The sequence below is a fragment of the Ylistrum balloti genome, unplaced genomic scaffold (genome assembly GCF_031769215.1).
Source record: "Ylistrum balloti isolate Yb309-2 unplaced genomic scaffold, AGI_CSIRO_Ybal_v1 Utg369856, whole genome shotgun sequence".
In the NCBI taxonomy this organism is placed as follows: Eukaryota; Metazoa; Mollusca; class Bivalvia; order Pectinida; family Pectinidae; genus Ylistrum; species Ylistrum balloti.
In genome coordinates this window covers 1,501,441-1,514,019 of record NW_026782006.1, presented here as the reverse complement: position 1 = coordinate 1,514,019, position 12,579 = coordinate 1,501,441, and the positions used below count along the sequence as shown (strand labels likewise).

General features: G+C 39.7%; 1 protein-coding gene across 1 annotated transcript; it reads right to left on the bottom strand.

The window, feature by feature from the left end:
* Positions 1–1,852: 1,852 nt before the first annotated feature.
* LOC132545771 (uncharacterized) lies at positions 1,853–11,412 on the bottom strand. Its single transcript, XM_060209459.1, has 4 exons — positions 11,301–11,412; positions 6,410–6,630; positions 2,892–2,964; positions 1,853–2,378 (listed from the first exon to the last, which is right to left on the bottom strand). Exons 2-4 carry the CDS (start codon positions 6,606–6,608, stop codon positions 1,853–1,855), a joined length of 798 nt encoding a protein of 265 aa, XP_060065442.1. The 5' UTR covers positions 6,609–6,630; positions 11,301–11,412.
* Positions 11,413–12,579: the final 1,167 nt, after the last annotated feature.

The window sequence follows — 12,579 nt, the reverse complement described above, 5'->3', positions numbered from 1 at the left end:
CCCTCTTTGCTCACTTGACCAAGTTCTGGCTGTATAGTATCATCTAAATATTATTCCTGGTTACACTTAACCTAACGCCAATATGGTTAGGGCCAAAAGTTTTAGACAAAACAAAACGATGAAATATGTAAAATCAAAACTCTGTCCATTCATATCATTTAAAACTTCGCTAGAATGTCTCAAGTATTCATTTCCATTCATGTTCTACATTTTAGGAATCGGTTAGCATGCTATTTCAGGTAAAAATTTTGAGATAATTGTGATACATTAAAAATAATTTTATGAAAATGTCATGGAAATATAAACATAAATTTAAAGAAAACAATTGAAACAACTTGTGCCTCTTATTTAAGCTGGCAATAAGATATCACAATTCTGTACATTATCATAAAATCACAATATTGTTGGATTTCTATATATACTAAATCTTACACAATCTCACAGTATCAAAGAGCAAATCATAAAGGCTACAAGGCACTGACTATTACAAACATGTACCATCAGACTTATCTCCCACCAACGTGTACCACAGACTTATCTCCCACCAACGTGTACCATCAGACTTATCTCACACCAACGTGTACCATGGGACTTATCTCCCACCAACGTGTACCATCAGACTTATCTCCCACCAACGTGTACCACAGACTTATCTCCCACCAACATGTACCATGGGACTTATCTCACACCAACGTGTACCACAGACTTATCTCCAACCAACGTGTACCATCGGACTTATCTCACACCAACGTGTACCATCGGACTTATCTCCCACCAACGTGTACCATCGGACTTATCTCCCACCAACGTGTACCATCGGACTTATCTCCCACCAACGTATACCATCGGACTTATCTCCCACCAACGTGTACCATGGGACTTATCTCCCACCAACGTGTACCATGGGACTTATCTCCCACCAACGTGTACCATGGGACTTATCTCCCACCAACGTGTACCATGGGACTTATTTCACACCAACATGTACCATGGGACTTATCTCCCACCAACGTGTACCATGGGACTTATCTCCCACCAACGTGTACCATCGGACTTATCTCCCACCAACGTGTACCATCGGACTTATCTCCCACCAACGTGAACTCTCCCACCAACGTGTACCATCGGACTTATCTCCCACCAACGTGTACCATCGGACTTATCTCCCACCAACGTGTACCATCAGACCTATCTCCCACCAACGTGTACCATCAGCCTTATCTGACACCAACCTGTACCATGGGACTTATCTCCCACCAACGTGTACCATGGGACTTATCTCCCACCAACATGTACCATCAGACTTATCTCACACCAACGTGTACCATCAGACTTATCTCACACCAACGTGTACCATCAGACCTATCTCCCACCAACATGTACCATCAGACTTATCTCACACCAACCTGTACCATCGGACTTATCTCACACCAACGTGTACCATCAGACTTATCTCACACCAACATGTCCCATCATACATGGCTGTTTATCTCACCACTTCACAAATACATGGCTGTTTATCTCACCACTTCACAAAGACATGGCTGTTTATCTGACCACTTCACAAAGATATGGCTGTTTAGCTCACCACTTCGAAAGGACAAGGATTTTACCTCAACACTTCACAAAGACGCGACTGTTTATCTCACCACTTCACAAAGACATGGCTGTTCATCAAAGACATGGATTTTACCTCAACACTTCACAAAGACATGACTGTTTATCAAAGACATGACTGTTTATCTCACCATTTCACAAAGACATGACTGTATCTAGCTAGAAATGCTGGCTAACCAAAAACATCATAATTAATTCAGTCCTTCAATAATATTATGATTGAATAATTAATCAATTACATTTCTGCATTTTCATAAAAACCCAATTCTTCATTATCATTGGTGACACAATTGTTTTTGTAGGCTGTGTGATTTGCGTCAGGTGGTTTCATTTTTTTTTGGGGAACATTTACATAGTCCCTCGTTTCACTTGTATCTTTACTTCCTACCTCAGAGTTTGTATAGGAAGTCTGTTCTTTGTCTTCAGTGTTGTTGGGGTCACTGTACACCATGGTATCTGTAGTTTTTTGGTCCGACTTTTTGGAGTTGTTATCCATGTAATACTCTACACCTTCAAGTCCAGTATAGAGAGGTCTTTGGGGCTGCGGCTGTATATACAGAGATTCCTTACATTTCCCCCCTGCCTTTTCTCCTATTTGTTCATTAACATAATACTGTTCTGGCTCGCTTTTCATTGACCAGTCCTTTTTTTTACCTTGTTTAGAGGATTTTATTTCCTCGTCTTGTAGATCCGCTACTGACGGAAGTGTTGGTAAATTTTCCGCTTTTTGTTTCTTTTTCATCTGTTTTCGATGCCGACGTCTGTAAATAAAAGCAAAGATGATTTCTGTAAATATCATTATCATATCTGTTTTCAACCAATTTTTTATCGACTCACAACCATGATTTCAGGAGTATTCTAAATCACTCCTCCATCTTTCTATCTATTTATCCTCATCCAAACTATACTTCATATGTACATAGTATATTTTGTTCTCACAGTGCACCAACACTGCTCAGATGGCCTGATTTGGAACATAAACAATGGCCTTGACTTTAGCCCAACAACCTGGTAAAAATGAACATTTGTGACATCATGTGATAGTAATGCATTTGTATGTAAATTTCAAAAATTTCCCCCAGGAACATGCACTGATTTCAAAGTTAAGTTAGGGACAGTGTGTTGTTCTGCTAATTCTATAATTTAACCTTGTCACATGCAACAGTAAACCATGTGACTGTTAATCTCATTGAGACATTGAAGGGATGTCATCACACACCCAGCAATAGATCTAAATAGAAACTATCAGCACTGATTTCTGTTCATCAACTTACCTGAGGACGAAACAAACAAGTACTGCAACAAGTACTAACACCACAACACCCCCGATGACTCCACCAACTATAGCTGTAAAGGTCAAAGAGCAAATGAAATAAATAACAAACACAAAAAGCAAGAGCTATAAAGGTCAAAGGTCAAATGAATTACCAAAATCAAAGCAAAATAACAGTTATGTTCAAGTGTATTAATTATGAATTGTACATCTAATAGCTGAATGTTCCTATTTCCTAATTTTTACCTTCTGTATGGGGTTTGGGTTACATAATATAATATACAGACTTTATCAAAATAACAGTACATCATGCCAGAACACGACGAAATAACATTTTAGGAAATCAGTAGACAACAAAAAAAATGTTTTTATTTCTCACTCCTTGCCCAGCGACTTAGTATTGTTGAAGTCAAGACAAGCTAGTACACTCACACCAGATTGAGCAAACTAAGGCCAGACATGGAACACTACGGCCAGACATGGTACACTAAGGCAAGATGTGGTACCCTCAGACCAGACATGGAACACTCAGACCAGAAATGGTACACTACGGCCAGACATGGTACACTCAGACCAGACATGGAACACTCAGACCAGAAATGGTACACTACGGCCAGACATGGTACACTCAGACCAGACATAGTACACTCAGACCAGACATGGTACACTCAGACCAGACATGGTACACTCAGACCAGACATAGTACACTCAGGCCAGACATGGTACACTCAGACCAGACATAGTACACTCAGACCAGACATGGAACACTCAGACCAGACATGGTACACTCAGGCCAGACATGGAACACTCAGGCCAGACATGGTACACTCAGGCCAGACATAGTACACTCAGGCCAGACATGGTACACTCAGACCAGACATGGAACACTCAGGCCAGACATGGTACACTCAGGCCAGACATGGAACACTCAGGCCAGACATGGTACACTCAGACCAGACATAGTACACTCAGGCCAGACATGGTACACTCAGACCAGACATAGTACACTCAGACCAGACATGGAACACTCAGGCCAGACATGGTACACTCAGACCAGACATAGTACACTCAGGCCAGAAATGGTACACTCAGACCAGACATAGTACACTCAGACCAGACATGGAACACTCAGACCAGACATGGTACACTCAGGCCAGACATGGAACACTCAGGCCAGACATGGAACACTAAGGCCAGACATGGAACAGTATGCCCAGATGTGGTACACTTAGGCAAGATGTGGTACACTCAGACCAGACATGGAACACTAAGGCCAGACATGGAACAGTATGCCCAGATGTGGTACACTAAGGCAAGCTGTGGTAAACTCAGGCCAGAGACAGAACACTCAGGCCAGACATGAAACACTATGCCCAGATGTGGTACACTAAGGCAAGATGTGGTACACTCAGACCAGACATGGAACACTAAGGCCAGACATGGAACAGTATGCCCAGATGTGGTACACTAAGTCAAGCTGTGGTAAACTCAGGCCAGACATAGAACAATCAGGCCAGACATGGAACACTATGCCCAGATGTGGTACACTAAGGCAAGATGTGGTACACACAGACCAGACGTAGAACACTCAGGCCAGACATGGAACACTTAGCCCAGATGTGGTACACTAAGGCCAGGCATGGAACACTCAGACCAGACATGGAACACACAGACCAGAAGTGGTACACTCAGACCAGATGTGGTACACTCAGACCAGATGTGGTACACTCAGACCAGAAGTGGTACACTCAGGCCAGAAGTGGTACACTCAGACCAGATATGGTACACTCAGACAAGATATGGTACACTTACACTAGATGTGGTACACTCAGACCAGATATGGTACACTTACACTAGATGTGGTACACTCAGACCAGATATGGTACACTCAGACCAGATGTGTTACACTCAGGCCAGAAGTGGTACACTCAGGCCAGAAGTGGTACACTCAGACAAGATATGGTACACTCAGACCAGATATGGTACACTTACACTAAATGTGGTACACTCAGACCAGATATGGTACACTCAGACCAGACATGGTACACTCAGACCAGATATGGTACACTCAGACCAGATGTGGTACACTCAGGCCAGAAGTGGTACACTCAGACCAGATGTGGTACACTCAGACTAGTTGTGGTACACTCAGACCAGATGTGAGAAGTAATGAAGGTGCAATAGAATGGTACTGATTTGTATACATGTAATATTTAACATTGACATGACATCATACACTTGTTCTGACAAGGAGACTATCTTGTGTTGGCCATCAGACTACACATCTGGGCAAGTACAGGTACAACAACCTCAGTCCAGGAAAATGAAACATATATATATACCACAGTGTTCTGAAGTAGTGGGAAGAAGTGAGAAACATCATTAATATATCTAACACAGTTTGTTTGTATCAGTGATATATGTTGATGATACAACATTATATATGATTACACTATGAGGAAATGAAACCCAGCCTATATATATCTTAAAATATTTCCATGATGGATTAAATGACAGAGACAAACCCAAAATATATAAATTCTCTCCATGAGTGGCCCAGCTACACAAACTTATTACTGAAAACTACAACCACAAATGGAATTTATTCTGCAGTGTTCCAAAACATTCATACATTTCAGGAGTAAGATCATTACACGACAACAAAAAAATATTTTATAGGTAAGAAACATGAGTGGGCTTATAACAGGACAACAACATAGTATTTGTTGATGGGCAATAAACATGAGTGGGCTTATAACAGGACAACAACATAGTATTTGTTGATGGGCAATAAACATGAGCGGGCTTATAACAGGACAACAACATAGTATTTGTTGATGGGCAATAAACATGAGCGGGCTTATGACAGAGCAACAAGACAGTCTTTGTTGATGGGCAATAAACATGAGTGGGCTTATAACAGGACAACAACATAGTATTTGTTGATGGGCAATAAACATGAGCGGGCTTATAACAGGACAACAACATAGTATTTGTTGATGGGCAATAAACATGAGCGGGCTTATAACAGGACAACAACATAGTATTTGTTGATGGGCAATAAACATGAGCAGGCTTGTTACAGGACAACAAGATAGTATTTGTTGATGGGCAATAAACATGAGCAGGCTTGTTACAGGACAACAACATAGTATTTGTTGATGGGCAATAAACATGAGCGGGCTTATTACAGGACAACAAGATAGTATTTGTTGATGGGCAATAAACATGAGTGGGCTTATAACAGGACAACAAGATATTATTTGTTGATGGGCAATAAACATGAGCAGGCTTATGACAACAACATAGTATTTGTTGATGGGCAATAAACATGAGTGGGCTTATAACAGGACAACAACATAGTATTTGTTGATGGGCAATAAACATGAGTGGGCTTATAACAGGACAACAACATAGTATTTGTTGATGGGCAATAAACATGAGTGGGCTTGTTACAGGAAAACAAGATAGTATTTGTTGATGGGCAATGAGTGAGTATGTAACTGGGTATGTTGTTACCTGGTACAGAACTTGGCTGATCCTGGTCTGTTGTAGTACTAGTGATGGGTGAAGTGGTGGTTCTATTAAAGATCTCTGTTTGGGTAGTTAGTGATGTTGATGTTGATGTTGTTGTCCCAGTAGAGGTGCTTTCAATGGTAGTGTTGATAGGGTTTGTTGCTGCTGTTGTTGCTTCTGTTGTTGGCGTTGTTGTTGCCATTATTACTGGGTGATAAAATTAACTGTTGAGAAACAATAAAAATGATTTATAAACATATCACATACGTGTGTATCAATTTGTCATAGTACACAAGTCCAATTTTATCAAGGATTATTGATGAATAGAAATTTTTTGCCATTTTATCTTAATATTATTATCAATCTATTTACAAAAAGTTAACTTCAAACTGTGTAAGAAGTCTGAAAAAAAAATTAAAAATCAGAACTTATTTCTTAAACATCATAAATGTTTGTCCTTAAATAACCTTCATGTTAAATATTCACATCCAAAACCCATTCTCATTTAGTGAAGTAATGTTTAATCCAAGATCTATGAAAGAGCATACAAGTATCTCTTCAGATGGTAAAGTGTCCTGTCTTTTGCCTTGTTTTCCACATCAGCATAATGATCCTTTGTTTATTTTCACACTACAAAACAAAACTAAATATGTGCTTTTCCTGTACCTAGCCTTAAACCCACAGCTTGTTCGGAAAGTGTGTATACGTGTAGCTTATTCATAGGGTCAAATACAGTCCTTCAGCTACAGGAACATACAAGGTATTTATCCTTCTATATTCCCGTCTCACACCCACCTTGAGCCTGTTATGTATCTTATTCCTGTCTCAAACCCACCTTGATTTTGTTGTGGGTCTTATTCCTGTCTCACACCTACCTTGATCCTGTTGTGTATCTTATTCCTGTCTCACACCTACCTTGATTTTGTTGTGGGTCTTATTCCTGTCTCACACCTACCTTGATCCTGTTGTGGGTCTTATTCCTGTCTCACACCTACCTTGATCCTGTTGTGTATCTTATTCCTGTCTCACACCTACCTTGATCCTGTTGTGTATCTTATTCAAGTCTCACACCTACCTAGATCCTGTTGTGGGTCTTATTCCTGTCTCACACCTACCTTGATCCTGTTGTGGGTCTTATTCCTGTCTCACACCTACCTTGATCCTGTTGTGTATCTTATTCCTGTCTCACACCTACCTTGATCCTGTTGTGGGTCTTATTCCTGTCTCACACCTACCTTGATCCTGTTGTGGGTCGTATTCCTGTCTCACACCTACCTTTATCCTGTTGTGGGTCTTATTCCTGTCTCACACCTACCTTGATCCTGTTGTGTATCTTATTCCTGTCTCACACCTACCTTGATCCTGTTGTGGGTCTTATTCCTGTCTCACACCTACCTTGATCCTGTTGTGGGTCGTATTCCTGTCTCACACCTACCTTTATCCTGTTGTGGGTCTTATTCCTGTCTCACACCCACCTTGATCCTGTTGTGTATCTTATTCCTGTCTCACACCTACCTTGATCCTGTTGTGTATCTTATTCCTGTCTCACACCTACCTTGATCCTGTTGTGGGTCTTATTCCTGTCTCACACCTACCTTGATCCTGTTGTGGGTCTGTCACACCTACCTTGATACCTTGATCCTGTTGTGGGTCTTTGATCCTATAGTGTATATTATTCCTGTCTCACACCTACCTTGATCCTGTTGTGGGTCTTATTCCTGTCTCACACCTACCTTGATCCTGTTGTGTATCTTATTCCTGTCTCACACCCACCTTGAGCCTGTTGTGGGTCTTATTCCTGTCTCACACCCACCTTGAGCCTGTTGTGGGTCTTATTCCTGTCTCACACCCACCTTGATCCTGTTGTGGGTCTTATTCCTGTCTCACACCCACCTTGATCCTGTTGTGTATCTTATTCCTGTCTCACACCCACCTTGATCCTGTTGTGTATCTTATTCCTGTCTCACACCCACCTTGATCCTGTTGTGTATCTTATTCCTGTCTCACACCCAACTTGATCCTGTTATGTATCTTATTCCTGTCTCACACCTACCTTGATCTTGTTGTGGGTCTTATTCCTGTCTCACACCTACCTTGGTCCTGTTGTGGGTCTTATTCCTGTCTCACACCTACCTTGATCTTGTTGTGGGTCTTATTCCTGTCTCACACCTACCTTGATCTTGTTGTGGGTCTTATTCCTGTCTCACACCTACCTTGATCCTGTTGTGGGTCTTATTCCTGTCTCACACCTACCTTGATCCTGTTGTGGGTCTTATTCCTGTCTCACACCCACCTTGATCCTGTTGTGTATCTTATTCCTGTCTCACACCTACCTTGATCCTGTTGTGGGTCTTATTCCTGTCTCACACCCACCTTGATCCTGTTATGTATCTTATTCCTGTCTCACACCTACCTTGATCCTGTTGTGGGTCTTATTCCTGTCTCACACCTACCTTGATCCTGTTGTGGGTCGTATTCCTGTCTCACACCTACCTTGATCCTGTTGTGGGTTTTATTCCTTTAGCAATATATATTTAGGTGAAAAATTACCAGTGATTAAGAGATTCACAAAATTGTGCTTTTCTTTCCCAGAATCATGGCCAAGTGATTTCAGTTGAAAAATGAGTCCTGTAAAAATCAGTTCTGCAGTGTCTACTAGCAGGGACTGCTTTAACATCCACATTTCTAACAAATGTACATCACCATGATAAGTGTCCATTTCCTTATGTAAGCATGAGGTCATCAAGTTAAGGCATACAGCTAACTTATTTTTAGAGTAAAAGTTGATGATGCCTTCACAGAAATTGTGTCTATTTTGGACGATTGTTTCATTTCTATCCTCAATCTTTAAACATAGAATGTTTCCTGTTTATCATAGATTTCATAAAGAAGAAACTTGACACTATTTATACAAAACATAATGTATCACAAGCTAGTAAATCAGGAGTGTGACAGGGTCACATGACTACTGGCAATCATGGCAATTAATTAGGTTACATTAGAACAAGGTCACATGACTACTGGCAATCATGGCAATTAATTAGGTTACATTAGAACAAGGTCACATGACTACTGGCAATCATGGCAATTAATTAGGTTACATTAGAACAAGGTCACATGACTACTGGCAATCATGGCAATTAATTAGGTTACATTAGAACAAGGTCACATGACTACTGGCAATCATGGCAATTAATTAGGTTACATTAGAACAGGGTAACATAACCACTGGCAATCACCGTGGCTACCTGTAATACAAGTGATAGTTTGTATTCATTATATTATATTTGTGTGTTTTATTTGCGTGTCAGTTACTTTTGTTTTGTCTGGTGTACATATCTAGTGTCTAATATTTCACCTTACTTTAATGTTCGTCATGCCATACACGGGGCAAGTCTTGTATTTATATTGTAAACTATCTATGTCTATACAAATCATTGATAAAGATCTTTATTTATCTATTTCAAAGAAGCAATTCGATCATTTAAAATTTATTCTATATTTACATCTCACGATTTGAGTGAGAGCAATATCTTGTCAATTAAATTATGTTATCCTCTGTTTCTATTTAGGTCAAGGCCATATATGTCCCATGTAAATGAAAGTGGTAAGTATTGTAATAAGTTACATAGTGTTCTTTTTGTATTTGTTATTTATATTGTTTAAGGGATCTCTATGCTTCATCTTTAAGAATGAAGATATGGAATGACATCATCAGGTTGATTGTTTGAATGGAGATAACTCCTAACCCTAACTCGGCTACATCATGAAAACACATTAGATGTAGTTTTAGCTCATCTTCTGGAAGGACAAGTGTTACAATAAAATCATTGTCTGATTTCTCAATCACCATGAGACCTTGTGTCAGGATGTCATACCAGTTGCATGCTGGGTAAACAACTAACAATAAAAACATACTCAAATGAATGAACTTGACCCTACTTTAAGGTCACAGGGGTTAAAAGTCTTATCAATCATTAGCTGACTTCTCACCGAGTCATTCCAAGAAAAGCTGTCTTCATTTAAATTGAAAACACAAACCAGTAGACATGTCTCTTTTGGATACATTTGTACATGTTTTCAATTCAAAGAAATGTCTGTGTCAAATAATACACAACTAATTCTATAAATACAGGGACTGATGCAATCTCTCTTTCCTACAAACTTTTGTACAGCCCAAATATAGAATGTACATTGATGTTTAGTACAGACAGAGGAGTTAAACAGAGCCAGATCTAAACTTTCATCCTATCCCAACCACTGGTCCAGTGACACTTCAACACAAGGTTGTACACAGATGTACATAAGTAACAAGGAAACTAATTCCCTAATTCGTATGTCTTTGATAGGTAGACGATAAACAGACTAGGTATATGTCCGTGATAGGTAGACGATAAACAGACTAGGTATATGTCCGTGGTAGGTAGACGATAAACAGACAAGGTATATGTCCGTGGTAGGTAGACGATAAACAGACTAGGTATATGTCCGTGGTAGGTAGACGATAAACAGACTAGGTATATGTCCGTGATAGGTAGACGATAAACAGACTAGGTATATGTCCGTGATAGGTAGACGATAAACAGACTAGGTATAACCGTTTACCTGTAACGTGTGGTGTTAGATGTCCTGGTCATGTTTTGTATGAGTGTACAGCGTTTCCCTTTTCTCAATCCCGCACATTTGCTCTGCTAATACCGATATGAATTGGGTTTGACCTAAATAAAATGTCTTTATCATATATTCCCTGTGACAGCTTTAAGTTACTGTCAGTACCCAGTTTTGCCGAACCTTCTTGATCTGTGTAATGTTAAGAGAACGGAAAACGAAAGGGTACTTAGTATTTAAAAGTTACATACATGATACACAATACAAGATTAACACTATAACTGACCTGTACGCTTCCAACTTTCCGTTTATCAACACTACCGGGAAGGTTGACTTAGAACTGTGCCAAGGGTGGGGTCACTGGTTTAGCTATTTACAGAAGGGTTGACCACAGGTACAATTTACCTGGCTTGGGCGCCAGGTAAAGTAGCCTTTCCGTCCACACCTGTTCGACACCTGTCCAGCTGATGATGGTGAACATAAATGAGGGTAAAGTATGTCGCCTCCTCTCTTTATCTTTCACAAAAAAACGTAATTCAGGAAGTACATCATTTGATAACGGAACCAGGAAGTAAATCGTTATTATTTCGGAGAATTTACTTTACTGAGAAAACGCGCGCGAAATTCAAACTTATTCCATGCACGTGTTATTCCTTAAGTAGTAGCTTTTTGTCTCTCGCTGCTGTTTTGTCGACATCTTACAAAAAGTAGATGACACGTCACTAATTGTCTCCCTCAATGGCGTGACTGATTACAAAGTTATTTTGAACGAACAGAACTTCTGGTAGTTTTTCAGAAAGGTTACACTGAGAAGTCCTGATTAGTATCTGACATTCGCATTTAAAAGACAAAACCAATTACCGTGCAACTCGCCTTCTCATAGTGGTTGACAATTATGTAAAAAATAAAACAATCATACAAAGCTTCGTCCCTCTACTATAACTGGTTACGAAACGGACACGAGACGCACGCACAGACAAATATAGCGGTCCCCACCTTCGATACCACAGTGGGATTATTTTTATAATTGTCTTTATTTCCTCCAAAATGAAGAGCATGACGTAACAATTTTATCACAATATTACATGTACCAAGAGAACAACATATCAAGTATTACAAAGGTGTACAGATATGTAAACTTAATAATATAAACCAAGGAAAAAGAATAAAATAAGTTATTAATTGAACAAGTTTTATAATTGTATAATGAAGGTATAGTGATAATAGATGATTACTGACCAAGTGAACGGATTAGCATGTAACAATCTATATATACTCATACAGTCCATTCATCCTTTTTACATGATACACTGAAATCAATCTTAATTCTTCTACATCATGTTTGTTGTCTTGATAGGCCATAGGGCCTCCCAGCAAAATATTAGTTATATCATCATCTGACAATGACTGTAAATATGAAGAAAATTGATCTCCACAGATTGACACACTAACACACCATAGGTCGTCACGCACAGCTCTTGTTAGAGAACAATGTATGATAACTTGATTCAGAATATCTGATTAAACAATTCGACAAACAGGACACAACAATAGAGTACGTACAT